General features: G+C 44.5%; 2 protein-coding genes across 13 annotated transcripts in view; one reads left to right on the top strand and one right to left on the bottom strand.

The window, feature by feature from the left end:
• FAM228B (family with sequence similarity 228 member B) overlaps window positions 1-14,392 on the top strand; it is a 25,329-nt gene extending 10,937 nt beyond the window's left edge. For 3 of the 7 annotated variants that reach the window (XM_074861458.1, XM_074861455.1, XM_074861456.1), the window contains exons 3-7: window positions 1,576-1,680; window positions 5,482-5,556; window positions 6,251-6,448; window positions 10,183-10,260; window positions 11,102-14,392. In XM_074861458.1, coding sequence (XP_074717559.1) covers window positions 1,588-1,680; window positions 5,482-5,556; window positions 6,251-6,448; window positions 10,183-10,260; window positions 11,102-11,479 — 822 coding nt within the window. In that variant the 5' untranslated portion in view covers window positions 1,576-1,587 and the 3' untranslated portion in view covers window positions 11,480-14,392. Of the gene's footprint in view, window positions 1-11; window positions 71-1,575; window positions 1,681-5,481; window positions 5,557-6,250; window positions 6,449-10,182; window positions 10,261-11,101 lie in introns of all 7 variants that reach the window. The other 4 variants (XM_074861460.1, XM_074861457.1, XM_074861461.1 and 1 more) reach the window with 4 other exon arrangements.
• The window catches only part of ITSN2 (intersectin 2), an 86,359-nt gene continuing 85,099 nt past the window's right edge, over window positions 14,200-15,459 (bottom strand). For all 6 annotated transcript variants that reach the window (XM_074861446.1, XM_074861449.1, XM_074861450.1 and 3 more), the window contains one exon: window positions 14,200-15,459. In XM_074861446.1, coding sequence (XP_074717547.1) covers window positions 15,302-15,459 — 158 coding nt within the window. In that variant the 3' untranslated portion in view covers window positions 14,200-15,301.

Below are 15,459 nucleotides of genomic sequence, written 5' to 3'. Positions count from 1 at the left end.
CCTCTGTACAGAGCAGGCAGGAAATCATGTTACAGGAAGTGCCTGCTAGCCTGCCACACTGCTAAGGCTGGTATGTATTTCTGGTTTTGGAAGCTGTCTTATAGGGGCTGAAAAAAATACAGTAGAAGATTGCAATGTTGTGACCTATTCCACTGTGAATCTTTTAGTTTTCCTTGTGTCTCATGAAAGAATAGAAGTCTCACAGTGTTACGCAGGAGGGAAGGAAAGTCTTTCATACCATGTGTATTACATTGGCTTTTTTCCTTGCTTTGGTTTGTCCTGGATTACATGGCAGGAGTGAGGATTTTTCTTTTATAGAAGCAGGTGGAGTGAAGGACGTGAGCTTGCAAATTCAAGGAAGGAAATTTTCAGAACTTGACTGGATGAGGTGCTGAGCAGTCTTGTCTATGAGGTTGGCTGTTCTTCAGGCAGGCAGTGGGACCAGATGACCTTAAGAGGCCCCTTCCAACATGTGCTTTCCTGTGGTTTCTGACTCTTTCAGTCAGAAAAGACAGGAAAACATTTCTGTGAGGAGGCAGGAATATCTAGGCAGATGCATCTGTCAGTGCATCAGAGCAGGGAATATGAAATGAAACAAAGAAAGATGCAGATTAAAGACTTCACCTTGAACAAATGGTAAGAGATTTGAATCTGCAGTCCAGAGACGTCAGCTGGGAATCAGACAGTATAACTGAAGTGCTGGGTTGGACAGAGTAAACTCTTAAATGTTGTCTTGTACAAAAGAATGTTGTTTTCTTGTATGAATACCTGGTTCAGAGAGTCTTTGTAGATTCATTTAGCTAGATGTTGCCACAAAAAATTGAAGAACAGATTTTTTTTTTCATAGCTGAAAGATGTGGCTGAAGAGTGTGGAGGTCAGTATCTCTGCAGAAGTAAGCTTTTCGTTTGGACTACTCTTTACCTAAGGAATTTTGTGAATACATCGTTTCCTGGAAGCAGTGTGCCTTCAGAATCTGAAATAAATAGAGGTTTAAATGGAGGTTCCTGTAAAGGGCATTTTGCCTCTGTGGTTCTACTGTCTGTTATAAATCGATACAAATATACTGGTGCATGTACAATAGAGGAGATGGAATTTTCTGGCTGGAGCTCAGAGTTAGTGCTTCAGCATAAGCCTCGTCTGGTAGAATTAACTTTCAAACCCACTAAAATGCAACCATCCCTATGGTGGAATGTAGCAGTTATTTGAGAGTGACTTTTATGTAATTGAAAAAGACACAAAGGAAAGAAGAAGTACTTAGGAGGTGGAATGTTTTCAAAGCTGACAAGCGTTCTGGAATAATTTGTGAATAACTTTGTTCTTTGAAACACAGTGTACTATCCATTGCTCATGGAGATGAGGACAGACAGTTACTATCAGAGGGAGTATCTGACTATAAACCTGATACTTCATCTCTCTGTTTAACTTAACTGTGATAGGAAAGTGCTGCTGGTATCAGCAGTTAGAATTCCTTTAGAGATTTGTTTCATTGTTTGGTGGGAATGGTAAGAAAACTAGGTTTTTGCTGTTTATACAATAGCCTAATATGTTTTTGAATATTTTAATGTTTCTCCCAGGCTAGTCCAACAATGCATAGTGCAAATAGCTCAGAGACTCCCTGGCTACTAAGATTTACACGTCCAAGACCTGTGAGAGAACACAGTCACCAAAGGCCTTGGCAGGTGAGTGACTCTCAACATTCATTCAGTTGTAGATTCTACTGTGAAGAACCAGATTTCAGGACACATGAAATCAGTATCTGTAACTGGGATCCCAGAATATTTGGGTGTAATTGAGCTTCTGTCTTGGAACTGGCTACCTAATACCACCAAAGTTCTGGACAGCGATCTGGTTGGTCTGTCTGCGCTCCAGGACTGCAGTCCCGGGCACGTGCCTGAATTAATTTCTGAGTTCTCCTGAGCAGGAAATTTGTGATTTAGTCTGTCCCTCCTAGGCATGCTCAGAAATGCGTATTACAGGAAGATGTGTGCGCTCTGTTCTTGTTAACTTGTCAGAGTCTGTCTAGTGTTCAAGTCTTGCATGACTCTTCTAGAGGAATCCCAGAAGTTAATGCTGGTCAGCAGCGTTAGTACATTCAGAAATTGTATCACAGCCTGTCTACATCTGCATGAGTAGGCTGCTGACTCAGTAAGAGGCAGTCTGATATTACAATAGGTGCTTAAACTGTGAGTGGGTAGAATTGGACCTATATATATATATCTTCAAAGCAGAGTGCCCAAATCATTAAAATCATGGCTTTAAATTGGGATATCCCAATCTCTGTTGTTTCTGTTTCATCTGTGTGAAATGTTCTCCAGCTCCTATCCTGGAGTATTCCTGGGAGCTGCTACAATGATGTTTTGTTGTACTTCCTGCACAGAAATAATGAGGTTTGCAAGGCAGCACGGTGTGAAGATGTTAGGTGAACTTCTTACCATTCTATCCCAGTTTGTAGCTTGATTGTGGAACCTAGATGAGAACCTGATCTATGTAAAGCAGGTTGGCTTTTTATACAGGCCTCTTCCTTTTTTTACATTTATCCAGATGTTCTCTTGAGCACCAGCCAAGAGTGGTGCACCAAATACTTTTGACTGCAGTAGACACTTTGGGGAGAAAAATAATACCAAAGATTGGCTAACACAGAAGGGCTTCTGTTATGTGAAGGTATGAGTGGAGAAGTGAAATGGAATGGAAGGTATGAAGGGAGGAATGAAAAATGCTTATTTGCAAAGTCCTGTAAAATCTGAGATATATTTGTCATTGGGAAGGGGAACAAAGAACTCTGGAAATAGCAATCCAAGGGGTTTTATTGAACCCTTGCATCCTTTTGAGGCAGCTTGATTGAGTTCCATGCATTTTGGTGTGTGGAAAAGTTTCCCATAAAACCTTTAAAAAAGCTTGTGACTAGTTAGAATCGTGGACTCACAGAACAGCCCAGGCTGGAAGGGACCTCGAAAGATCATCTGGTCCAACCTTTCGTGGGAAAGGGGCACTGGATGAGGTTATCTAGCACCCTGTCCAATCGCATCTTGAAAACCTCTGGTGTTGGGGACTCCACGACAGCCCTGTGGAGGTTGTTTCAGTGAATGATTGATCTCACTGTAAAAAAATTCTTTGTTACACTGAGCTGAAACCTCTCCCAATGGAACTTATACCTGTTGCCCCTTGTCTTCTCCATGGCTCCCTGTGAAGAAAGAACCTCTTTGTAGCCATCCTTTCAGTAGTGGCATACTGTGATAAGGTTCCCCCTGAGCCTTCTCTTCTCCAGGGAGAAGAGACCTAACTCCTTCAGTTGACAGAGACCTAATTCCTTTGGTTCTATAAGGATTCTTCAGACATGTATCATCGTGAAGGAGAACTTTTCACCTGTTCACCAGTGTGTGTTCTGAGTACGTTCTGCTAGTGGTTCCTCTCAGCTGGAGAGGGGGCCATGTCTCCCTGGTGCTCTTAAGGTACTAGATGTAGAAAGTTCTGTGATTATGTGAAGTAGATCTGTCAAGTGTAATGCAACATGCTGGTTATTTCAACCAGTAGGATGAAAGGGTCTTACATGCCAGAAATTTAGATTTCTCCTTTCTCATTTGTTTTGTTTTGTTGTTTGTTTTTTTTTTTTAATGCTGCTTATCTCCTCCCTGCTTGCTCTGATGTTTGATGTCCTGCTCATCTCAGGATAAGAAGCCTGTTGGAGTGTGGGGCTGGTCAACAAGGTCAAGGCAGACATGACTGGAAACTATGCTGTTTATTGGGATCAAAAATTAATATTAAGCACAGGGAGTAGCAGGCTAATTTTCCATTCTGTGTGTCGGATGCATTCCTTGACTCTTGCGCTGCCACCGGCACGGTAGGCTTGTGCAAAAATGCGATGGCTGTAGCTCAGTTTTTAAATGGTACAAGGAAGTCACAGCAGGGATGACTCTGAATTCACCTATGGAAACCACGGGAGGCAGGCAGCAGGTCAAACAGATGAAACGTGAATATTTCAGCCCTGCCTCTGGCTTAGGTCTAAGTAAAACCGGGTCACACCAGGATTAACTTGCGTTGCTAGAAATATTTACTATGGATGTGCTGAAACTGATTTTAAACTTTTAGTGATACCTAAGCTGGTAATAGCATCTGTGCTACTCATGTGAAGTGCAAACTTGAAAGTGATGGCAGTCATACGACACAGTAAACTGAGTCTTATTTCTCAGCTGGGACAGGCTGTGAGCATGTCACATGCAGCAAAGCAGCCAACGCGGTCATTTGTTAAGCAGTTGCCTGCCTGTTCTCTTCGGCTAAGCTGGAGCAAGTGAAGCAAGTTCCTATCAGTGTCTGAACTGAGGGTTAATCCCAGAAAGCAGAACAGATTGTAAATTTGTTTTAGTTTCACCGAGATAGTCTGTCTAAAACAGGTTGTATTTTAGTTTCCTGCATTGCAACTTCCTGAATTTTTGGCGTAATGCTCAAAAGCTGGTAATTTTTTTTTATAGTGGATTCTTCATGATAAATTTTGCTGTGAAACTAAAATTCTTCATGAACTTGTTGCTTATAAAAGCTGCTGATTGACTCATGAAGACAAGATCTTTCTCGTTAACCCACAGAATTGGTGCTGCCTGATCATAGGGGAGATAGCCCCATTGTGTGTGTGCTCTAGTCTTGGCTGGAGAGACTCCATCCCCCAATGATAGATGTATTCAGCCTGTATTGCTTGTGCTCTTTGGCCAGAGTGCAGGAGTTGCAGCCAATAAACCATGTTACAAGGAATTACCTGTTTAAAAATCAAATTGACAACAGCAGTGAATTGCAGGTGCTGTTGTTTTTAAATCATGTTTTAGTGTCCTCATATTCATGATGCAGGGAACAGTTTCTCCCTATTCTGATCTTCAGGAAGAGTAAGATGAGGATGATGCTGGTGGAGAACTTGGCTGATGTCACAAAAGTAACTGAGATTTAAAATGCAGACAAATTCATGAGCAGAGGCACCAGCGAGGCAGTTTCCTGCTTTGGAAAGGTTTTTCTCACTATCTTTCCTCTTACACTTCACTGTTTTCCTCTATTTTTTTCCTTCTATATTTTTATGAGTTCCTTGACATAATACCTCATCAGATTTATTTGATTGCTATTTGTGTTGTATGGCTGTCTCTGTTTGAAAATGAAGATGCAAAATGATGCCTCTTGCTACCTTCATCGGGCACATGTGAGCAGCAGTGGCAAGCAGCAAGCCGTGGTGCAGGTGCAGTGAGGAGCAGCCAAGGAGGTGTATGGTCTGGTCCCACTGAACATGTACGTTCCAGTTCTTCCAACACTCTCCCGTTGCTACATTTAACCTAAGTACTCAGAGGAGGTGTCACAAGGGTCTGTCTGCCTGTGCTATTCTGCGAGCTGGGTTATGGTATAACGTGCCTTTAATTACAACACAAGTAATTATTTTGAATTCAAAGGTAATTCCAACTCCTACTCTAAGTCCTGCTTTTACTTCATGTGGCTTTTTGATGTTTTGTTAGGCAGCACCTGATGTAAGTCAAGACATCATTGCTTCTGCTCAGTGCATCTTGGACAGAGAAAATTATTTTGTGAGGGTAAGAAGTGGTATCTCTTCTCTCATTTGCTCTGTGCTTTCCTGCATGTCAATGTTTTTTTTTTCTCCGTCAGTGACTCATGAGAAAATGTCAGTTGTCTGTATTCTTGAAAAACTAAATTTAGGAGTACAAGTTTCTGGCCTCCCCAGTCTCCTTGGGATAGGACTGAAGTGGTAACCCTAAATATGAGCTTAGGAATCATCCGTCTTCAGTGATTTACCTGCCTGTTTGCAGCTCACTTTGTTCTGTGGGTGTGATTAGGTGGTGACTGTGGGCCTGTGGATAAAGGGCAGGAGGGCTGGTCTGATCTAGCAGATTGCCAGCGCTGCAGGGGGATGCAGGGGGAAGGTCCTTCTCCTGCTGCCTGTCTTGCACAGCCTGGTGCTTATCAGACCCCCACTCTGAAGTGATTTCGGCTCACTAACCTGGTGAGAGAAAGTGGATGATTTTCTGCCAGTCTTGCACTACAGATTAAAAAATTAGAGTCTGAATGCCACAGCTCGTGCAAGGGAGACCTTGGAAACAAGTGGTGGGAAGTGGAGAGAGGGAGGAGCAGAAAGAAGGGCTGGAAAACAGGGCCCTTGCGGCAGAGACCAGCCAGATCAGGTCAGCCAGGCTGCGTAGCTTCACCTGTGGAATCTTTAACGTGGTTGGCCAATAGGTTGTATCGTTTATTTTTCCATTTCTTACCTAGGAGGTGGACAGATATTTGAGACACAATGATTTCTTAAAGCTGAGAAAGAAGGAGATCCTGTACAAGAAATGGCTTGAGGATGTTTCAGAGGCACTGCTGCAGAAAATTGAGGACAAAATGGACAGGCAGTCAAGCGAAGAAATACGGAAAAGGAAAGAAGAACAACTCTCTCTCTATTTAAGCTACTGTAAAAAGAAGGTATCAGTAAGAAGTAAATTTCTGTCATGTAGAGGGTTGCATACAGAGGGTTCTGGACAAGATCAGGGTTTTAGCTGTTACTTGCTGTTCTGTTGAGTAGCCTGGAGTTCAGATATGCCCTACCTGTAATTTTTCTTCCCAAGGACTTCTGTAGTGGTGACATATGTCATTACAGCTGTTTAAGCTCACCATCAGATACGAACAGTAGCATTGTTCAGTGCAGTGAGCGTGTGCTGGGGTCTGAATATGGTGAGAGACCATATTGTGGTGGGTTTCCCTCTGTGACCCAGACCCTTTAGAGGGAGAACCTTGAGCTCTGTCAGCGGAAACCAAAGGCTGAGTGTGTGACCAGGGAGCGGACAGCAGTCTCATGCCTCAGGAGTTCAGCTAGAACAGTACTGCAATATGTTGGCAGAGCACAAGGGAAACCATTTCACGGCCTTGGATGCTACTGATCCAGCTTTATAAAAGAAAAAAAGGTGGGAACAGGGAGACAAACAATTTTCTTAAGTCAGCATACAGGTGAATAGACTCAGCTTGTGGATTCTGTAGTTCAGTGTGCTTCAGTACTCATAAAAATTGCAGTCACTGAAGGAAATCTTTGCTTGGTTTTGATCATTTTGCTCTGAATTTCACACCACTGTTGAGATTCCATGACTCAATTTTCTCCATTTCAGGAATGGATATATAGAGCAGTAAGAGCAGTTCCATCATCTGCCACAAAGAGAATAGTATTTTATATAGAGCAGACTTTTGTTGTCAGTGGAACCACTGCACAGTGGAGTTATGAGACTGTAAACAAGCTTCCCATCCAGAAATGAAAATGTCATGGGAGCTGTGCTGTTTTAATGAGAGCAGATGATCTCTTTTATAAAGATCTGATGTGAAAGACCCATGCATTTAAACTGCACATAACGACAAAGAACTCAAGTCCTGAGATTTAGGACGTGTTGGGTGTGCTGTCCGTGTCTGGGTCTGTATCAGTCCATCTTGCAAGTTTCTGTGTCACGTCAGGACTTTGCTGGGTCTCCTCCAAAAGCGCAGTGGCTGGTGTACTGGGGTGTGTCCTTCTTCCTGAACAGGCACAGCACCAGTGATCAGCCTCCACCTTTTCTCCCTGCTCTGTGGTGGCTCTATCATCAGCATTTCTGAAAAGCAGGTTGCAACCTTTCAGAGTAACAGGACACTTAATTTGCATAAATTTGCCTTACTTGTGGCAGCAGATGATAAATCTTGCAGAATTTAAGACAATTCTGTGGATTGGTTGATCTACTGAATTCTGGCTGTGCATTTTCCCCCCCTCCCTTCACAGAATCACCTAGGTTGGAAAAGACCTTGAAGATCCTCCAGTCCAACAATTAACCTCACACTGACCATTCTCAACTCCACCAGATCCCCCAGCGCTGGGTCAACCCGACTCTTAAACCCCTCCAGGGATGGGGATTCTACCACTGCCCTGGGCAGCCCATTCCAATGCCCAACAACCCCTTCGGGAAAGAAATGCTTCCTAATATCCAGGGATATTCTTCTTGTCCATTTTCTTTTGCTCTCTCCCCTGCTATTAGGCTTCTCCTTGTCCTGTTCCCCAGACCTCCTCACCTTCCTGTGTCTCTGTCACCAGTCCGTTACCCCTTTCCATATCTGTTCTTCCTCCAGTCTCTCCTCTTGTTCTCTTTGTCTCCAGTCAACCCTTTTACTCCATTCCCAAGTCTCCCGCTGTTTCGCCCCTCTTTCTTCTGTCAGACTCCCCAGTGCTGTCTCTCCCTCTCCTTGTTACTTCTGATGATTCCTCCAAGTTCTCCACTGTCCTTTGCTTTCCAAAGCTGTCTTCTCCCCTCTTCCTCCATTCTCCTCCTTCCCTCTAACACTCTCTCCTCACTGTCCTTCCAGGTTCCTCCATCTCAGTCCTTCTGTCAGCTCACTTTTCTGCCTCTTCTTTCACGCCATCTGAGCCTTCATTCTTTACCTCCCTTCCTTGACTCTCCATTGTTCTAGTGACCTGCTCGTACGTGGGTTTTTTCACCTTAAATCTGCCTCCTTTTCACCTCCATTCTCACCTCCCCCTTACTTCCAGTCCCAGGGGCACAGACTGCAGATGTATAGTGAGATGGTTGGTCAGAGCATGAAGATGGCAACAGTTCTACTTTTCTTCTAGCCTCGGCAGAAGTGCCACTCTACAGCCCACAAGGAGGAGGAAGCTTCCCCAGCCTGGGTTGCTGCTGTTAGCCACAACTCAGCTTCTGGTAGTCCAGGATAGCGTAGGCTATCTGCTGAGGTGCTGCAGAGTAACAGACCCTTCCAACTTGCTTTTAAGATCAGGCTGTTGCTCTGCTGTTTGCCAAGGGGTGTGTGAGTGAGAATATGTCGACTGCCATGAAGGGATCAAACATGGGTGTGCTGTGCAGCACCTACCACAATCGACTGAGGTCTCAGCACGTTGTAATGGGGTGATATGTAATAATAAACCAAGGGGTGGCACTAAAACTCTGCAAATTGAGGCATGTTAGGGCTTAAAGCTTTCCAGGAAAGAGGAGACAGTCAGTGCAGCTGCTGCTTGCTCTCTGCAGAGTTGCCAGGATTTTGGGTTAGACTCGTCTTGCAGCACTCCTGAACTGTTCACGTTAAAACATGGTTTTTCCAACTCTCAACTTGAAATCACATCCACAGATGGCCAAAAAGAAGTGGGCTGTGTAGGCCTGTGACCCAGAGGGCCATGGGATGCTCCCTTCCTTCCTGGGACCCCTGGAGAATCATCTGCACAAGAAAGCTGAAAAACTTCATTTGCAAGGTTTTGAAAGAATAACTGAGAGTAGTAGGGAGGAGTATTTTATATGCTTGCCCTGTTCTTACTATTCTTAGGGCATCACTTGTGGCCTCTGTTTTTGTTTTTTTTTTTACTTCTATGTTTTGCTTTCTCCTTTGTACAGCTCTTCTTTGATGCAATTTAGGTAAGTCCTGGCTTACTGGCTGTAAACAATGCATTATAATTTGGAGACAAATGGTTGTAATTCACCTTTCGCGGCATCAAGCTTGATCGGTGTGTCAACCTCAGTCTCTGTTCAGCTTCTTAGTAGCCTGTTCCACCTGGTGTTCTTTGGTCTTGGCATCAATAGTGAATGCCAAGTGGTGGTACTTGCTGTTCCCCAGCTAACTCTGGTCACGGGGAGCTGGAACTGCAGACTATGAAGTTTGCTGCAGGCAGAGTTCTTGAGGTGGAGCTGTGGTCTGGACCATTGGGTACGGTTCAGGTCTTTACTCCTATCTATAGATAGAAAAGCATGCTCATGACCTGGACGTGGAGCTCACATCTTGCAGACCAGTACCTTGCCTGGGGCTACGGTGGTGGGGGTTCAGTCACCTCTTTATTTTTCTTTTCTTTTCTTTCTAATATGTTTCCTTCTCAGTCAAAACATTTTCCCGTGAATGGAATTTCCATTTTCTTGACTGCCCTAGCTGTGATTAGCATTTTAGCCTGTAATTATTTCTGGATGCTTCCTGAAATAAATTTATTATGTATTTATGCCTACGATAAATTAAAATGGATGGAGGAATTTTCCTGTTACACTTCAGTCACCTTCATTCAGAGGTGCAGTGTGTGAAAATTTGGGAGTCCTTCTCTCCACCGCCTCTGGTGCTGTGTTCGTACCATGCCTGGCCATGGAATACCTGGGCTGGCTGCTCTCTCACTGGTTTACCACCAGGAGCTTCTGACCTGCTGTCTGCTTCTCCCGCAGGGCTGTGTGGCTTTGGAAGCTTACGACCCGTCAGAGTACGATCCGTTCTTCCTGAAGACAAGTACAGACTGCTGGAAGGTGTGATGGTTATTTATGCTGTGAGGTTTACAGGCACCCTTTGACCAGCAGGAAATTAATGGTTAGAGAGGAGGCAGCGTGTGTTACTGACGTGCTGCTGTGGAACTGGTGTAGAGCAACACATTGTAGTTTTATTAACTGAACAAAGATGGGTCCCAGCATTTAAGCCCAAGAGCATTTGAAAATGGTTTCCACCGGGAACATGGTTTGGATCCAGACTAAGGCAGATTTGGAGGCACAGTAGGCAGTGGCAGTGGGGGAGGTTTGTTTTCCTCATCTCAAATTCACTGTGGCAGTGCGGGAAGTGTCCTGTCTAACGGGGGTTGGTGAGTTCCCAGGCAAGCTGGGTGTGTGCTCTATAAAAGGAAATAATCTGACAGTTCAGATGATCTTTACAGAAACTCACTCAAATGCACCAAAGACTTGGGTACCCAGTACAAGAGTTAGGGAGGACTCGGACACAAATCCATGAATTGCAATTCTTTAAATCCCTTCTGGATGGTCTGAGCCCTCGGCAGCTGTGGGGACTGAGCTGACACCTCACTGCAAAGTGCCACGCAGGGTTCATCAAGATCAGCTGCCTCCCAGAGATCAGATCTCATATCTGTGCTCTGGCTTAGTGGCAGAGTTGTTGAATGCATTACGGCCTGCCTGAGGAGCCGAGATGCTCAGCGTTTCTCAGGTCTGTGCCTCATGATTTTACTCATAAAAAATGAGGTTGATGCTCCTTCCCTGCTAACCAACGGTACCTTGACGTTTGCTTCTGACTTTGGTCTTTTGAGACTCTCTGACAAAGTGCTTGTGTTGGTGCGTAAGCGTGAAATCACTGTCTCTGTCACAGGTTTCAATACCAACTTTACAGGATCCTCTGTTAAAAGACATTCAAAGAAAGTTTATTGAGACAGGCATTATCAAGCAGTGTGAGACAGGTATTTTAAACAACTGTTATCCCTTGGAAGTGTTTCATATTGGGGGGACCATCCTTGCTTGTGACAGTAGATGCTCACACAAAACACTTGTTACTTTTCTGCCAGGAAGACTGTGCTCTACCAGAGAGCTGAACGAGCTCAGCAAAGCAGAACTGCCGCTGCTTCCTTTGGGCCGGCAGCGTATGGACGCGGCTGAGTGGCCGAAGATACCACATGCCTACATTGCTAGTGAGGCCCACAAAACCAAGAGGTTGTTTATTGAGAGGCAGTGCAACAGCTACACTGGATGAGGCGCAGCAGAGTATTCGCTAAAACTTCAGTTTCATGGTGAATATTGTTTAATTGTATCTATCTACTGAGAAAGGAGTGTTGGTGAAGGGAAAACCTTCAGATATGGAGTGGATAGCAGGATGTAGTAGAGCATTGCTGGCCAAGCTGAGCCTTGAAATAAAGTGGATTTGGTGGGGAGTTTCCTGCGTTTTCTGCATGCAGCCTGGCAGCCAGCCCTACAGGTCAAGCCATGGAGTATCTCCTGGGTGCTTTAGCGAAAGATCTGAAAGTATTTAATGTTCATACTTGCTTTGGGTTTGGGTTTTTTTTGCTATTAGTTTCTAGATTTTGGGAGCAGAGTGAGGTCACACTTGTATGGTTGAGGTTGGAAGGGATCTCTGGGGCTCATCTTGTCCAACCCTCCTGCTCAAGCAGGGCGACCTAGAGCCAGTTGCCCGGGACCACGACCAGATGGGTTTTGAATATCTCCAAGGATGGAGACTCCACAACCCCTCTGGGTAATCTGTGCCAGTGCTGGGTCACCTTCACAGTAGAAGAGTATTTCCTGATGTTCAGAAGGACTCTCCTGTGTTTCAGTGTGTGCCCGTGGTCCTGTCACTGGGCACTACGGGGAAGAGCCTGGCTCCATCCTCTTTGCACTCTCCCTTCAGGTATTTGTAGACACTGAGGAGGTTCCCCCTGAGCCTTCTCTTTTCCAGGCTGAACTGTCCCAGCTCACTTGGCCTTGTCTCATGTTTGCTCAACCAGTGTCCCCTGACCGTTGAGGTAGGGTCTGCATCCTACCTGCAGCCATGAGGCTGTTACTCACACTGAGGGACCTCCACCACTCCAGAAAGTTGCATCCTATAGCCAAGCTTCTTCACAGGTTTTTTTCTGGCGTAGAGGCTGGTTGGACTCAAAATGCAGTAGAGCTCGCTAACGGTGAACTGATCTGGAGCAGTGACGCAGCTGCCTAAGCTGAGAACACTAGAGAGCCCCAGCTGGCCTGCCCTGATAGAGGAGCATTTGCCATCAGCAAGGTGATTTTTTTTTTTTTTATTTTTTTTTTTTAAATTATGTTGTTTTTTTAAAGTCCCAGTGCTCCGATTCACCCCTTTTGAAAGCTCTGTGTTCTACACTTAAGGGAACTCCTGCTCCCCAGTGAGAAAAACATCAAAGCTGAACTGGGAGCCTGATGTCCTGAACCTGACCCACTCTCTCCCCCCAGCCCCTGCCCTAGAGTTTTATGCCTTGTACCAGCGCATGTTTAGAGCAGTTATGGGATAATGGCACGTTCTAGAAGGAAAACTGGTCACAAAGACAAACATTTCCTGGAGTGACTCAGCAGGGAAAAGCGCTAGTGCAGGAAGCTGTGCGGGGCTACAGCTGCCTTCGTGCTGCACGGACTGGCAAGAGTTTTTACCTCTGTTTAAAGGCAGAAAGTCATCAGCCACCACAAGGATGGTGAGAGCTGATGCTGTCACCCATCCTCCAGCTGACTGCAGCAGCAAGCACAGCCAACAAAGTCCCACCTGCAAAATATGTTACATCTTCTGCCAAAGCAAGTGACGACAGGCCCGGGCTGCTGGCAAACTGCAGTAAACTCATTGTCTTAAATACCTGGTTCTGAAGTAGTTAACCCAGCAGCCAAAGAAATGTTTGAGATGCTGCTCCTGTTATTTCCAGCTCCAGTCCCCAATGCTCTACAGGCCAAAACCTACTATTTTAGGAGGTTTAACTTGGGCTCAGCCCTACAAAGACAGTGCTGATGTTCTCTGGTTTATAGGGTGATGGAGTCTTTGTATTAAAGGAGATGAACTGGTGAGAAAAGTTGAAGGTGGCTGCTAGGCCCCTCTTCTACCCAGAGCAGGATCTGGCTGTTACCCCTCGCTGGGGCAGCAGCTACAGCTGTGAGTCTGCTGCATTTCATGTTACAAGAAGCAGTGGGCAGAGGGAATGGCAAAGCTCGCAAAATTTTTAGCTGCAGCTGTTGCAATTTTGCATGAAGCTGAAAGGTCACCTTGAGATTTAAGAACAAACCCTCTTTGAATGAGGAGGAGGAGGAGCCGCCACTGGCGATGTGCGTGGTTGGCAGATGTGTACAGCAGAGCAGCTTAGGAAGCACTGATGGGGAAAAAATGATTTGGTTTTCTTTGTTCAAACGTTTATCAGAACTCCCATAGCGAATGTCTTGCAAAATATTTGCAAAATAATGTTAAGGGCACTACCAAGGTTTCAAAGGACCTTCTCCTGGTGGCAATGTACAAGCAGTAAATCAGACTTTAACATACATACTGATTGTTCTGAGAAGGCAGGAAATAATTAGGAGAGAGGAGGTGGAAAGTGTTCTTGTACAAAACGTCTAGCCCTTCTCAGAGAGTCAGTGCCCTGCAGCTCAGCTTCTCTCTGGTTCCAGCACCATCCCCGTCCCCCTGCTCGTGTGACTGCGCAGCCGCGCCGGTGTCAAAGCCGCAAAACAGAATTTTCTCTGTGCTTGAAACTCCCACTGTACAGACACAATCTCTCGCGAGTTGCCAAGATTTAGTTTTATTTAGCATTAGAAATACTGAACCACAGAAAACTGTTAAAAGTAACAGAGGTTTGCTCAGCCCTGCGACAGGAGGGTACACAGCTGGCAGTGGGGTGTGACACCGTCAGACATCAGGAGGTACCGCTGCACCCACGGGAAACGGGGCACGCGCTGCTCCGAACTGCGTGCTGTGCTTTTTCCAACAAAGCAGTTTAAGGAGGCAGTAAAATGGTTACAACGTATCAAATCCTTTATAAACAAACTCTTCTGGGTTTTTTACCATCCCTGATTTTGGTGCCAAGAGAATAATGTTCTTTCAGTCTCATTTTCCAGATTTGTGTTGGGGTGACAGTTCCCCCTGAGCAAACCCTTTAAACTTGTAATAAACTCTTCTTGAATTTAATCCTGTAAGTTTTTCTCATTATTTCACATTCCCCTGTACAATAAAATATACTTTTTAAAAATCACTATGCATCAATAAACATCTGTAGACAAATTACATTAATAAACTTATATTTTACTCTCTATATACATGTTGGCAATGTCAAAGCTTCAAGATTCACATGGAGGTCTGCAAGACCAAGGAAATGTACACAAATAACTTACATTTAGGAAAAAAAAAACAAAAGCTGAAGAGTATTTTTCCACATTATTGTGGGTCACAGTATTTAAAATATTTTTTTCTAGTTATTCTTCACAACCACATTGTCTCAGCAGAGAATGATGAATCAAACTGAAGCAGAAAGAAAAATCAAGTAGCAGTTACTGATTTCAGTGCAGAACTAAGTCAAGTAAAGAACTACACTTGGTTCTTAAAGAATATGCAATGTAGCAGAGACTTCTCCAGTGCTAAGGCTTCTTCAGCATTTAATCTTTACAACTATCATCCTGAGATGGGAAGGTTCCAGTGGATATCACTTTTCAGATTTCAAATGGAATGATTCTAGTGCTGAGCTTAAACCATTCCTCAGTCTATACGTTAGACTAAGTGGTAAAATATACATACATCTTGATGCCACATCTACTTAATACTTTTTATGGCCCTGAAAATGGAAACATTGGCATCCAAAACCAAGATATTCCAACATAATAAAAAGGCACTGAGCTATAGTACTGTATATACAGTAACATTTGTGTTTGCATAGATCAACACCAAATTTGAACGCTGCAAGGAACTAAACGCAACCAGTAACTCAGAGGAAATATGGAAGCAGCAGGAACTCTTAATAACCAGCGTGGGGCAGGGAATCTTTTACAAAAAATGTTCAGTCTGTCAGCTTCAGTTGTCCTTCATAAATTAAAAAAAGTGTTCTTAGAGGAGTGTTTTCTGATCAAAGAGCTGCAGGTCAAAACGGACCCAGACTTCGCCTGTTGGAACTTCATGCAGCAGTAAATGTTTGGTCGTGGGGCCTTTGCTTTCTTGTTCTGTTCTGATTTTTGCTACTGGAACTTCAGTGCGACCCAAAAAAT

The sequence above is a fragment of the Strix uralensis genome, chromosome 3 (assembly GCF_047716275.1).
Source record: "Strix uralensis isolate ZFMK-TIS-50842 chromosome 3, bStrUra1, whole genome shotgun sequence".
Taxonomy (NCBI): domain Eukaryota; kingdom Metazoa; phylum Chordata; class Aves; order Strigiformes; family Strigidae; genus Strix; species Strix uralensis.
This window is presented reverse-complemented; position numbering and strand designations above follow the sequence as displayed.